Here is a 14644-nt window from a genome sequence, read left to right as displayed (position 1 = left end):
TATGCCAGTGCAATGCTAGCAATTTTCAAAGCTAATTTTTATTTAATTATATAAAAAATAAAATAAATATTTGAAAGAATTTGAAAGATTTAAATTCTAACAAAAAAGTTTATTTTTTAAGCTGAAGTTTTTATCCTTTATTCATACATTTTGATGAAAAATTAGCTTTTGCTTTAATATTTAACTAGGTTTTTTTCTTATAAAAGTCTAAGATAATTAAAATAAATATTTAAAAGATATCAATAATTTAAATTAAGAACAATATCAAATGTCCTTGAGAGATTGAGAGAGGCAGAGAGCTTAAGGGGGTGGCTGCTGGTTTTGATGTCGAGAAGAAGAGACAAAGAGATTGAGACAGATTGAGAGAATTAGATTCAGAGAGGTTGGAGAGAGCATGAGAGATGAATGCTGTCTTTCTTGGCGGTTCAATTTGTTTTTTTTTTTTTTACATGAGACTTTTTTTTTAATTATATTTTTAGATAGTTTTATATGTTGATGTAAAAATTAATTTTTAAAAAATAAAAAATTATTATTTTAATAAAAAATTATTTTTTAATACATTTTCAAGAAAAAACATTTTGAAAACACTGCTATCGCACTCTAAAAAATCCCCGAAAAAAGTTGTTTTGGTGGAGGGCTGAGTTTGGTTAGGGTTACAAAGAAAGTAAATTTTAATATTTATATCTTAGTTTTGTTAAGATTGAACTGATGTAGTTTAATCAATTTTTTTCATTTTGAAATTGAAACCGAATAGAATCAAATCAAATTAAATTGTTTTTTTTAATTTTTTAATTGGTTTATTTGATTTTTTTGTATATTTTAGTTTTTTTAGTTATTTTTTTTATTTTCTCAGTTTAATAAGTTTTTTCTCATTCCTAAATCAAGTATTGTTTTTATTTAAGTAAATTATAAATTAATCTCTTTAATCTTGCAAAATAAATTAAATAATCCTTCTAGTTTCAAAATAATTTATTAATTCATTCATCATTGTTGTCTGTGCTTAATTTTATATTTATTTGTTCCAAAAAAATATTTTCTAATTTTCTCCTCAATCTTTCAATACTATCTTTTTCTTTTTTTCTTTTCCTATTTCTTAAAAACAATTCATTGAAAAGACCATGAAATGGGTGAAAAGGATGAAATAATAAATAGATTTAAAAATACAGGGGCTTATTAATTATTTTTGAAACTAGAGGAACTATTTAATTCATTATGCAAAGCTATTTTGTAGACAACCAGGAAAATATTGCATGCTTTAAATATTTTTTCCTCAACTTCGAGTCCCTTTTTAACTATTTTTCAATCCTTGAGTTCTTTTTATTCCATTGATTAAGGTATTCGTGTCAGCTTTTACACTCATACTAGGAATTGTTTTTTTATTATTAAGTTTTAGGTAGACTTCTATACCATATTTTCATTTGCAATAATTTTTTCTTTCTCGTGATCTTTTTATATAAAATCGAGGAAACCTATGAATGTATGACCAAATTTTATATATTACATAATTCATCAATCATACTTTTACATATATAAAAAATAATCAATCGTATCCTCTAGTTTATTTTTATTAAAATTTATGATCACACGTGCAACATATAATAATTTCAATATAAATTAACAAAAATATTTGTTTAAATCAATAAATATGAAATAAAATATATGTTATTGCTAGGGTTTGAATCCATAGTTATGAAATTCAATTTAGGAGTTGACCTGGTTAAAAGACCGGATTTTTTTTATTGAGTCTTGAATTTTATAGATCGACCCAGGTAAATGCAGGAAATTTATGAGCAAACCCTTCAAATAAAACAAAATATCACATCTGCACACGTTAAACCTTTACCTTTGTTGCTATCAATGCTCTCCTTCACTTGTAACTGGCCATTTCAAAAATTAACAGTAAAGAAAGAAAGAGAGACAGAGCAGAGAGAGATCTAACGCGTTTGTTACAGATAGGGAGAGAGAAACAGAGAAAGATCAACCATGAGAACTAGCAATCACTTGATAAAGGTACTCAATACCCATCCCAGGAGGTGGTATATGGCTAAGCAGTAGAGCCAACAACACAGATTGTTTGAAATTCTTAAAGTGGCCATTGCGTGCTATCAAAACACTTTCTTGATATGGGTTTTACCTATTTGTCTATTTGTTATGTTCTTCATAATCACCGCACTTTTAGGGTTCTTCATCTTTGTCTATGTTGTCACCGATAAAGGGTTGGGCAGCCCAGTCTTGAATCGTGTGTATTCTGGCTATTATCTACAGGACTGTTCAAGGTGGTTGAAGGACCGAGTAGCTAGTGATAGCTACTGGCACAAGATTAGCTCTTGTACACGAGATTCTAAGGTTTGTGGTAAGATGGGGAGAAGTATTAATGGCGTTCCTGAGACTGAGACTGTAGATTTGCCCGACCACAACTTCTCTCATCCCTCTCTCAGTCATCCTCTAGAGCCCTTTCTTCTTCTCCCCAAGTCTATACAGAAACCACATTTGAGAAGGGAAAAAAATATATCACCGGGTCTTGTTCGGGTTCGTCAGGGTCATGGGTTGACCTGCCGGGTTGACTAGATTTTACCGGGTTGTTGCATTAGCTGATCTTTTAACAAACCCGAATCGGTCCAGCTACCAGGCCGATCCAAGATTTAATAACACTATTTGAATCTAGATAAATTTGGTGACATATAGTGTAGGTGACCATTAATTTCTTTTGATTTAAAGGAGGTACTTTCATCTATTCCTACTGAGACAATTCACATGTAATGATGCACGAGACCATTTCTTTTAATGGAAAGAACTAACGTGGGTGTATATTAGAAAGAAAATAGACACAAATTAATTGATTTTTGAATTTTAACATAAAAAACAATGTTTAAGCATTGCAAGGGTATTTAAAGAAGAAAAAAAAATGTGCTACTTGAATTATAAACCCTACTAGATCTAATAAAATAATTTTATTTAGTTATATGATAAAAAAACAACTATAATAATAGAACAAATCTAAAAAGAAAAGGAAATGATAAAGATGACATGCATAAAAAGAATGATTGTCAAAAATAAAAAATAATGAGGTGAAAAAACAAAGAAGATAGAAAAAGTAACGAGTTAACTCAAGTTAGTTTGACTAACTTTATAAAATGCAAATAAAAAAATAATACCTAATTCCCAGCAATCTAAAAGTAGAAGGAAGAAATAAATCAAAATCAATTAACAAAAAGAACTTTTAAAAAATAAAACACTAGCAAATCCGAGTAAGGCCGTCAAACCTTGCGAGTCGGGTCATGAGAACGAGATAACCTACTAGAAAAAAAAATTATAAAAAAATATGAAGCTCGATTCTTAAAAACATGTTGATGGGAGAAGCTAAAAAAATATATAATGTTAACAAAATGATTCGAAAAAAGATTTGAACTAACTTTGGCAAACTCGTTGGACACACGACCTAGGTCATGAGATTGAAATGATTTCATATGAGACCCGGGTTGTGAGACCCATATCATCGCACCAAAAAAATGATAAAACCCAAATCCTAATAAATCTAATATTGAATGATGAAATTTTTTTTAAAAATCAATTCTGAAAAGGGTCTAGAGCAAAAAAAAAATAGCAATTAAAAGAATGAGGACCAACTTTAATATAAAAATAAAATAAAGCAAAATGATGAGTGATGAAATTAAAAAATATATTCAATTGAGAAGAAAGAAAAAAAATATATAGAAATAGAAAATTGAGGATCGACTTTGATATGAAAATCAAATGCTAATGGATAAAATTGAAAAAAAATTAAAAAAAATAGCAATCAAACAAAATAAAGATTAAATATGATAAAATGAACAAATTAGAGGGCAACTTTAAAATTTTACAGATCGGTGCAATTCTCGATAAAAAGAGAGAGAAAAAAGAAGACAAAAAATGTATCAAAGCATAATTACTGTGTTGTCACCAACACGCACTGTATTATCATGAAGAGTGTGGTGTGACGCTTCCAACACCATATAAGGCGTTGTTTGGCCACCATGGCACATCTCTCTCACACATTGCCTGATGATCGTGAAACCCTCTCACCTGCTGGTGCGTGCGTTTACCTAAGTATACTATAGCTTCTTGTTTACCCGGTCCTTGTACTTGTTTTAGTTTTAATTTTGATCCCTTAATATTTTTATTTTTTAAAATTAGCCAAATTCTATTTTATTTTGCAAATCCAAGCATTGACTGAACACCATGAATTTCCCTCAACATTGTATTATCCTCCTATCAAGACTACCAGAACAACCTAATAAGTCAAATTCCAAATAAAGCCAATATATAAGGATTAAATTGGAAAAAAAAGAGTTACTAAAGCAAAAAAAAAAAAAAAAAGAAGAACAAGTTCAACAACACCCCTTCTTCTTCTTTTTTAATCCCCAGGATTTCTTACACTTTGGTCCCTCAATTTATTTGTTTTACAATTTAGTTCTTTAAAATTAAAGTGCATCATGCCACCGTGTTTAACTGAAGCCTCTTTGTTTTGTTTATAATATAATTAAGAAAGATAAGCATATAGTTTAAACAAAGTCATGTATAGAAGTGGAACACGTTAGAGCACATCTATCAACAGCCCGTTTAATATTTTAATAATATTTATTTTTCAAAATATTTTTTATTTAAAAATATATTAAAATAATATTTATTTTTTAAAAATAATTATTTTTAACATTAATAAAAAAATCTAAAAATACTAAAAAAAAAAATAATTTAAAGTTTTTCTTTTTCAAAATGTTTTTTTCACCGCAAAAACATAAAAGCTATTGCAGAGCCCAAAACACAAGTATGGTCGGGAAAAAAGAAGAAAAGGAAACCCGCGAGAGATATGGATCAGTTTGTTAGATCAACAGAGTCAATTTACAGTTACAAACAAACTTAAATCCCAACCAAACACTCCTCATTTCTTTCCTTTCCTCTATTAAACGACCGCAAAACACTCTAAAAACGACGAGCCGGTGCAGCCGCAGAACCAGCTTCTCCTCTCCTCTCCAATAAATCATGGTACGCATTAATCACTCTCTTTTCATGAAATCCTAACAAATCAAGCTTTTCTGTAATTAATTACATTTGTTTGATCTGTCTTCAATTTCAATCATTGGCAATTAAAGAAGATGTCTTGATCGTTGCTCTTGCTTGAGTTGATTCAGTTAGGCTTATGTTAATTTTATTGAATTGTGTCGTTTTGATTTCTGTTTCGAGCAGGCGGAGTGTAAGAATCAGCGAAAACATGTTTTACTATTAGCATATCAGAGTTTTGGGATGGTGTTTAGTGACTTAAGCATTCCACCTTTATATGTTTATAAATGTACATTTTCCGGGAGATTACGTCATTATCAGAATGAAGACACCGTTTTTGGAGCCTTTTCATTGGTTTTTTGGACTCTTACGCTTTTTTCCTTGTTCAAGTATGTTGGATTCATGTTGTGTGCAAATGATAATGGCGAAGGTGAGTGTTAAATGCAAGTTTGTTGATGTGGTTTTCGTTTCGTTCTGTTTGCTTAATTGGATATTTGGTGATCATGTTGGGTTGTATTGGCAGGAGGGGTTTTTGCGTTGTACTCGGTTATTTGTAGGCACGCAAAGTTTTGTTTACTTCCTAATCAACAAGCGGCGGACGAGGAGATTTCTACATATCATAGTGTGGGTTATTCAAATAGGAATGTGGTTTCATCTCGGTTCAAGAAGTTTGTTGAGGGACATAAGAAAATGAAAACAGCTCTGCTTGTTTTAGTTTTGTTTGGTGCTGCCGTGTTTATTACCATCGCCATCTTCACGCCTGCAATTTCCAGTGAGTTGATGAATGATTGTCACACATTTTTATGTAGTTTTTATGCACTATTGTGCTGATGAATATTTGGTCTTCTGCAGTTCTTTCATCCGTTGAAGGGCTGCAGGTTCGAGCCAAGAATTTGCATCATGGTGAGTTTAACTATCTGAATAAAGGAAACAAATAAGCTTTTTTCTGTTAATTTTCAGTTGTCATGACATTTGAGGGTTAATTCTCATCAGGTCAAGGATTAAGTGTCTGGTGAGACCTCAAAGTGAACCTTGTAAGAACTGAAACCTTCAAACAAAGCCACTTTCATATGCTCTTTTTCAGATGCATGATATAGCTTAGCTTAGTGAAAGATAGCATCTTGGTTGATGAGATCCTCTGATTTCATGACTGATTAACCATTTTCATGATCATTAGGTGTGAAATATGATGCGGGTTAAAATGATGAATGGCCTGCTTACCTTGGATGCCCCCCCTAAAATAGACTCAAGATTCAAAATGTAGTTCTGTAGTTTTTAGCTCCATTTATCTGGTCCATTTGTCTTTATTGAACAGAGAACCATTTGTCTAAGTTCAGTTGTATTGCTATTCCTTAATGATAAAGAAAAGAAGGCATAAGTAGTATCCAATTTAACTGTCTCCACTGGATCCTTTTAGCTGAAATAGTTGAGGAAAGAATAATTGGGAGTGTGGTTAGCCAGAATTTCTTCTATTATACAACATTCTTTGACCTCCATGGCGCATTCACCATTCAAGTTACTAACACTTTTATGTACACACAGGTATGTTGGTCATCATTGCCTTGTTTTTATTGATCGGCCTTTTTGTATTGCAACACTATGGCATGCATAGGGTGGCCTTCATATTTGCTCCCATAGTGATTCTATGGTTACTGTCCATTGCCTTTGTTGGTATCTACAATATCATTAAATGGAATCCAAGAGTATACCAGGCTCTTTCTCCATATTATATCTACAAGTTCTTTGGGGAAACAGGAAAGGATGGTTGGATTTCTCTTGGCGGAATACTTTTATGTATTACTGGTATGACATTTGAATTTAGTTTAGTTCATTAAGCTTTGTCATTGTCTCATGTATGCTTTTCACTTAACTGCAGGAACTGAAGTTATATTTGCAGGGCTTGGCCATTTCACAGCTTCATCAATAAGGGTATGTGCAACCAATGATTCTCCTATGGATTTGGAGCATGCACTTATTCTGTGGGTGATATTATCCATGGATAGAACTTTTTGAGCTCTTTGGCAATGGGTTAGAGAAAAGCTTTTTGGTGCAACACATTAGTGGTAGCATTACCAGTATATTGATGATAATCTGTGATACTGTCCTCTAAGATATTTGTAGATCAAGATATCCCTGCTTGTCATCTGTTCACTTGGAAAGGTCTTCTCGATTTTTTTTCACAGAATTTATGCTCCTGTTGTTCAGACAACCACTGCCTTTTAAAAACTTATGTAAAAAATCTGCAGCTTAGTCAATTTGCCAAAATCTGATATTTATTGGATCTACAAGGGAAATAATTTATTGCTATTAGGATAGCAGATTATGCTTAATATCTGCATTGCATCTTGTTCTTACCGCAATATCTTTATTCTCTTATAGGCACTAAATTGCAACAGCTAAAACTATTTGAACTGGTTGCTATGTGCAGGTTGCATTTTCATTTGTTGTGTACCCATGTTTGGTGCTTCAATACATGGGGCAGGCTGCATTTCTTTCACAAAACTTTTCTTCTGTATCCACGAGCTTCCATTCTTCCATTCCTGGTAAGCTGATCTTTGTTTTGAACATGTTCCAAGTCCCTCCTGTTTCACCGTTTTTATACACATGCATGAGGCTTTCTCAGTGCTTGATAATCTTAAACGAAATAAAAGAGATTTCAGATGGCTAACATGTTGTTCTCAGAAAGATAAGTTTTAGATCTTTTTCAGCACTTGTGCTATGAGCTACTAGAATTTTCATTTACATATTTACAGTTTCTCACTGCTGTTATTGATGAGCAAGAACTATTTCCAGAGTCATTTTGAGATTTATTCCCTTCAGAGATTTAATAGTCAGGAATCAGGATAATTACTATTATCTTTTTCATTATTATATTGTTATTCTAGTTGGCTATCTGTTTATGGAAATGCTTTTACAAATGGTTTAGACTCGTTGTTCTGGCCTGTCACGGTGATGGCAACTTTGGCTGCGATTGTTGCCAGTCAAGCTGTAGTCTCTGCCACATTTTCAATTGCCAAACAATGCCACGCATTAGGATGTTTCCCTCGCATCAAGATTGTACACAAATCAAAATGGGTACATCGCCAGACATACGTCCCTGAGATAAATTGGGCACTTATGATTCTCTGTCTAGCAGTTACAGTTGGTTCTCAAGACACCATTCATTTAGGAAATGCTTATGGTCAGTCTCTTTTTTTTTCTCAATAAATATTTCATATTCAATTTTGAAAACATCAAAACTTCGTCTTTCATTCTGTGGATATGCTTAGTTTCATATGATTATAATATTAAATTCATCTATATATGTGGTAATTAGAGTGCATTTGGTTTGACTTATGAAAAGTTACTTTTGACTTTGAATCACAAGTTATTTTTAATAACATGTTTCTGACTGAGTCATAATATTTTTGGTAAGAATGTAATGAAAATATTCTCAACATACTTTCTTGTCATACTGCTTTGATTCAATGAATTTTTAGCAAAATTGATTAGTAGAAGCGTAAAATTTTTATTTTTCCTTTTCTAAAGGAAACCTTTTGATTTAAGTCAGAAATAATTTCTAAACGAACATGTTTATCGATTTTCCATGAGTCAAAGTTAAAAAAAGCAACTTAAATCAGTCAATAGAAGTCATGTCAAACACTACCTGAATTTCAAATAGATATAGTTTATGATTGCAATTTACAATTTTCATTAAGATAGGAAAGCTGTTCTCACCTTGCAAATACTCATCAACTTGATCTTTTTGAATAGATATTTATGAGGAATTCAGATACAAGTTTTATGTGATTCATTGGTTAAACAACATAAATAGTATTTCATTTGTTTAAAGCTGATGTTGCTACTAACTTTAGAAAAGCTAATACTGCAATCTCATTTTCAGGGATTGCATGCATAACTGGGATATTTGTGACTACATGTTTGACATCAATGATCATTGACTTCGTATGGCATAAGAACCTCGTGGTTGCTCTTTTGTACTTCTCATTCTTCGGAATAATAGAGATAATTTTCGTCTCATCTTCATGCATGAGAATTCCCAAAGGTGGATGGGTTCCTCTTGTGCTCTCTGCAGTCTTTATGTCTGTCATGTATGTGTGGCATTATGGTAGCAGGAAGAAGTATCTATATGATCTGCATAACAAAGCTTCCATGAAATGGATCCTCACTTTAGGTTCTGATCTCGGGATTGTAAGGATTCCTGGGATTGGTCTTGTCTACACTGAGTTAGCAAGTGGAGTCCCAGCCATGTTTTCCCAGTTCATAACTGACTTGCCTACATTTTACCAAGTGGTTGTATTTATCTGTGTTAAGACTGTTCCCATTCCTTATGTTTCCCAGAAAGAACGGTATCTTATTGGCCGGATTGGCCCCAAACCTTACAAGATGTACCGCTGCATTGTTCGATATGGATACAAAGATGTCCATGAAAACGATGACTATGATTTTGAAAATGCTATTGTGATGAGTGTAGCAGAGTTCATCCAATTGGAAGCAGAGGGTGGTGGAACTCTTGATGGTTCTGTGGATGGTCGGTTGGCAGTTGTGAGGTCATCTGAAAATTTTGGAAAAAGATTCATGATGTCAGAATCTGATGGCAATAAGGAGAGCAGCAGTTGGAGCTACCCAGCATCTGGAAGTAGCTCCAGGTCAGCTGCATTGCAGAAATTGAAGTCCATGTATGAGTTGGAGTCACCAGAGTTCTGCAATAGGCGTCGGATCCAGTTAAAGTTATTGGATACAACATACAAGGATTCCCGTGTCAAGGAAGAAATCTTAGAGCTCTTGGAAGCGAAAGATGCTGGGGTAGCATATGTAATAGGTCACTCTCATATTAAGGCGAAATGGAATGCAACATTCTGGAAGAGGCTTCTGATCAATGTCTTTCTCTCTTTTTTACGCAAAAACTGTCGGTCCCCTAGTGTTGGTTTGAATATTCCTCATATATCTTTGATTGAAGTGGGTATGAACTACTATCTGTAAGGCAACCTTCTGTGGAAGTATCTCCCTCGGATGCATTTTGTGGTGAAATTTGCTATGAATTGCTTAGAGGGCCGTTGGCAATCACTTTATTTCAGTGATTCCAGATTGGCTTTAGTTGGTGACATGTAAGCATTCCTGGAATGGGACCTTTTGCACCTGCTTCAGAGAAGAACACGGTTGCATTCGAGCAGCAAGTCATCGAGTTGATTATTCTAATGGGATTTGTCATGCTTGTCCAGTTCATTATTCAAGTGGGATTTTAGACAAGCTTCCGGTTCTGAAGCCAGATTTTTTTTGTCACGTCATGGTTCTCTTGTTTTTCTCCACGAACGCATTTCTTTATGCAACTACATGAATTATTTTTGCTTGTGTCTCAGTGACCTCTGTAGGCTGCAACGTATCTGTTTGAAGAAATAATTGCAGGAGTTGAGAATGTTTATAGCCAAAAGTACAAGGATCTGTCATCTCCACTAGCAAGGATCTCATTTTCGGAGTTTAACAGTGACAAGGCTTACGTTGCACATTACCAAGCACACGGAGAACGTTTTAGATGTTTTAAATTACGACAAGGGAGGCAATGCATGTCAATGTTTCAAAAGCCTCCTCTTTCTACTCGTGCCGTTATGATTTCCTTTTGCTACACTGTGGGTAGAAATAATTGGATTTTGAAAGGCGTAAATATCTTCTTTAAATGCGAAATGCGGGGAATGGTGGTGTTTTTTTATCATAAATATTTTTAAAATATAAAAAAAATTAAATTTTGCCTTTCTAGATTTTTACATGATTATACTTTCCCTTGAAATTTTAAAAATTGCATTTTACATAGCGGATCAAAACAAGGTTTAAATCTTAATGAAAATATCAATCTAGTTTACTGAGCTTCGTCACCTCCACCGCCAGTAAAAATAACTCTATTGCCATTCTCATTCATCTTTGATCAAAACCCAGCTGCCATCTCTCTTTATCATGGCAACCAGGCTTGGCAAAGATACCACTGCTTAGTTGGATCTTAGTTCTGTGAAGTGTTTCAACCAAGCTTGGTTATTATATCAGATTTAGTAATTTTTTCCTGCGTTTCATTTTGTTAAATGGGCTGTGATGATTTTTTGACGTCACTGCCTGTGAAGTGTATTTCTACTCTTGCAAAAATGAACAAGTGGCAACTGGATCATCGATGGAGGCAATTGAGAAGTTAGTTGGGTCTCCAAAACGCATGGTAAAGACTGATCATTGTGCCGCTCCGCTGGTCTGGAAATCAAGTTAGTTCTTATTTTATTTATTTGGACTGATGATTGTCAAATGTTTGCAAAAATTCATGAAGGAAATCGCCTTCCCTGCAAATAACACCCATGATATGCACCTTGGAAACTTATCACCTCGATGCTCATCACTGCTTGTTGAAATTATTTATCAAAAATAGAATTTTAAAGATGTATATAAAAAAGAAGGGCATAGAGAAACAAGCCCATGCTTAATTTTTTATTTTTTTTGAAAGGTAATGGACGTTGCCAACTATAATAGTTTTTTTTATTATTATTAAAGATGATCAAAAAATTAAGTTCTTGATTTACTATAATTTCAATATTTTTTTCACCTAAAAATATGAACACATCTTGTGGACTTTTAAAACCTCACTCACTTTCAACAACAGAGACTGATTTAATACGTATAAAAATGCAAAATCAAAACAAATCGAACAAATATTTCAAACCTTAATATGCTTTTGCTGACATCATTAAAAGTAAAAACCACCTTCATTGGATTTATATTTTAAAAAAGAATCTATAAAGATTAAAGTCAGAGTATAAGTGGTTTAAAATCAGAGTCTAAGTGGTTAGAATTCGGTTAGTCAAGAGCTTGCTCTCTCTCCCCTTTTCCAATGAATTTCTCTCTCTTTCCTTAATTTAAATGCAAAACAAATAAAGTTTTATGGTTGAAATATAAATATAAAAAACTAAAAGGATCAAAGTGTAGAATTCTATGCTATTTGAACAATAAAAATGAAAAATATGGTTTTTTTTTGTCAATACCGAACCTTATTCTTTTAATTGTTTTTTAACTTAGCCTCATAATTGTATATGGTAATGTGAATCTTTAATGTAATGTAGGAATAATCTTTGAAGCTTCACGTATGAGAGAGCATGCAATACAAAACAAAATCCAATACAAAAAATCATGACAATATAAATTGGAAGGACTGAAATAAAAAGAAAAAAAGTTTAAAGACCAAAATGAGAGCAGTGAAAAACTTCAAGGATCTAAAAGGACGGACATGAATGGTGAGGTGAATAATTTAATGTAAGGGGATGAATGTTACTGCAAAAAAAAAACATATAGAAATAATAAAGTCTAATAAGCAAAGTGAAAATAATGAAAACTTTAAGTACTTAAAATAGGTATGAATAGTGGGGTGAATAGTTTAACGTGGACATTAAAACAAAACTGATTCTCCTCAAAAGTTACTATGCATTAAAACTCATGACACTATTTATTGTAATGTTATAATTATAAAATTACCCTTCAACCAAAAAAACATTTAGCTTGGCATGGGGCCAAAGTGATATTTTCATTATAATACAATTTTCCTTTATAAATTATATAAGGTTAGATTAGTAATTTTATATTTTTATAACAGTAAAATTACTTATTTAACTCTAGAATACAATAATATAATGCCTGCTATCCATGGACAATTTTGTCTTTTCAATTCTTTTTAGAATAGTATAATTACTTTTATGCTTTTAAAGACAAAATCAATATAACTCTCACTCAAGAGCTTTTTTTCTTTTTCAATTTACATTGGCTCTATTGTAAGTTTTAAGGGTACTCAGATGCATTATTATAAATTATATTGATTAAATACAGTTAAAAAAGTTATTGACTTTGTGTACCATATCCCAATATGTGGATAACCCTCGTGTTGTTTAGGCGACGTGTGCAATGCCGTTTAGCCATCAAACATTGTCTTCTAAGGTGGTGTTTGAAAGGTCTTGGAACCTCTGACGTAATGGGGCAACGTGTTGGGTTTGGCGCCAATAGTCGTTTCTTTTTTTCTCTTTTTTTTCTCTCGCCTTGAATTATATGTCAACCCCCTCAAGAATTCAGACCAACCCTTGCAATTTATTTCCCTTTCATATTTGATCCCTATCTTTTTTATTACTATTTTTTTATTTGAATAAGTCATGAAATTATAATTTTTTTCAATTTTATCCCCTTTAATTTTTTTAATTTTTCGGATTTAGTCTCCATTCTTTAGATTACTATTTTTTATTTTTAATAAGATATAAAATTACAATTGTTTTCTAATTTCAACCCTCTTTTATTTTTTTTATCTTTCAAATTTGGTTCTTGTTCTTTGGATTTCTATTCATTTTGTTTGGGATCATTTTTTAGCTTGTTTTTTTTTTTTTTTACAATCTCATCCTCCATGGATTTGTTTTTCAAATTTAATCCTCATTATTTTTATTGCTATCTTCTTTTCTTTGACAAGTTTTTAAAATTGATGTTTTTTTCACAATTCCATCATTCAAAATTAAATTGGTTGGAAATTAAGCTTTTTGATTGAATTTAGTTCAAGAATTTAACGAGTTGTGAGTTTTAGATAATAGACTGGGTTTAGAATGTTTGTCTTGATTTGCTTGTTTTTTCCCTTTTTAAAAGGCTTATGTTCTTTATTTTTGAATTTTTTTCTAGATGTTTGCTTTATCATTTTTTATGGTTTCCCTTCTACGAGATTTGTCTTAAATTCATGACTAGAGTCACCAGTTTCAAAGGTTAATATCAATTGACTTTTGTTTTTTTGGTCCTTTTCAATTGATTTATTTTTTCATCTTTTAATATTCAATTTATTTGAAATTGATATTCCCACCTTTTTTCCATTTACTTTTTATTGAATTATAGCAGTCATGCGCCCATGATCATAGAGTTTACGAGTTAACCCGAGTTAATTAAGATTTGTTTTCCATTGCTATATGGTTAATCTCAAGTTTATGATCAGAGTTATCAGTTTAAAATAAGGGTGAGTAAAAAAATCAAAAAACCGATTAAACTAAGAAAGCTGGAAAAAAAACCGAAAAAACTGAACTGAAAAAAAACCAATTAAAATTTTGAAAAAACTGGCCGGTTCAGTTTGATTTCAGTTTTATAAGCAAAAAACTAAAAAAACCAAACCGAACCGAAACCGGTCGGTTTGACCTGGTTTCAACTTTTTTTTAAAAAAAAATTGATTTGGTTATTTTTTTTATAAAAACCGAACCGAACCGAAAATGATCACCTCTACTTTAAAAGGTTAAAATATGTTGATTTTTTAATCATTTTAATTTCATCATTTAATATTTAATTTATTAAAAATTGTTTTTCACACTCTTTTTTTAATTTCCTTTTTATTGGGTTATCCCAATCATTTTGTTTTACAATTTCTTCTTTCACTGGTTTTTTTCTATCAAATTTGATCCCTATTATTTTTATAGTTATTTTTTATGTTTTCTAAATTAATATTTTTTTAATGATTTCATCATTCAAAAATAAATTGATTGGGAATTAAACTTCTTGATCGAACCCAGTTCAAGGATTTCACGATTTCCACGGTTATGAGGTTTACGGGTAATTCGGGTTGCCCCATATT

At 31.9% G+C, this 14644-nt stretch overlaps 1 protein-coding gene across 2 annotated transcripts; it reads left to right on the top strand.

Moving 5' to 3' along the window:
- The first annotated feature begins 4796 nt into the window (after positions 1-4796).
- On the top strand, positions 4797-10468 carry LOC133701852 (potassium transporter 3). 2 transcript variants are annotated; one of them, XM_062125990.1, is made up of 9 exons: positions 4797-5022; positions 5224-5467; positions 5561-5809; positions 5890-5940; positions 6580-6840; positions 6914-6966; positions 7466-7580; positions 7964-8218; positions 8921-10468. In XM_062125990.1, exons 1-9 carry the CDS (start codon positions 5020-5022, stop codon positions 10018-10020), a joined length of 2331 nt encoding a protein of 776 aa, XP_061981974.1. In that variant the 5' UTR covers positions 4797-5019; the 3' UTR covers positions 10021-10468. The 2 variants fall into 2 exon arrangements, with proteins under 2 accessions (XP_061981974.1, XP_061981975.1); XM_062125991.1 differs by lacking the exon at positions 7964-8218.
- The last annotated feature ends 4176 nt before the right edge of the window (positions 10469-14644 follow it).

This window comes from Populus nigra, chromosome 8 (assembly GCF_951802175.1).
Source record: "Populus nigra chromosome 8, ddPopNigr1.1, whole genome shotgun sequence".
Classification (NCBI taxonomy): domain Eukaryota; kingdom Viridiplantae; phylum Streptophyta; class Magnoliopsida; order Malpighiales; family Salicaceae; genus Populus; species Populus nigra.
This window is presented reverse-complemented; position numbering and strand designations above follow the sequence as displayed.

Coding starts and splice junctions, on each gene's coding strand:
- LOC133701852 (XM_062125990.1), top strand. Junction 5,468..5,560: donor TGCAAATGATAATGGCGAAG/GTGAGTGTTAAA, acceptor TTGTATTGGCAG/GAGGGGTTTTTGCGTTGTAC. Junction 6,841..6,913: donor AATACTTTTATGTATTACTG/GTATGACATTTG, acceptor ACTTAACTGCAG/GAACTGAAGTTATATTTGCA.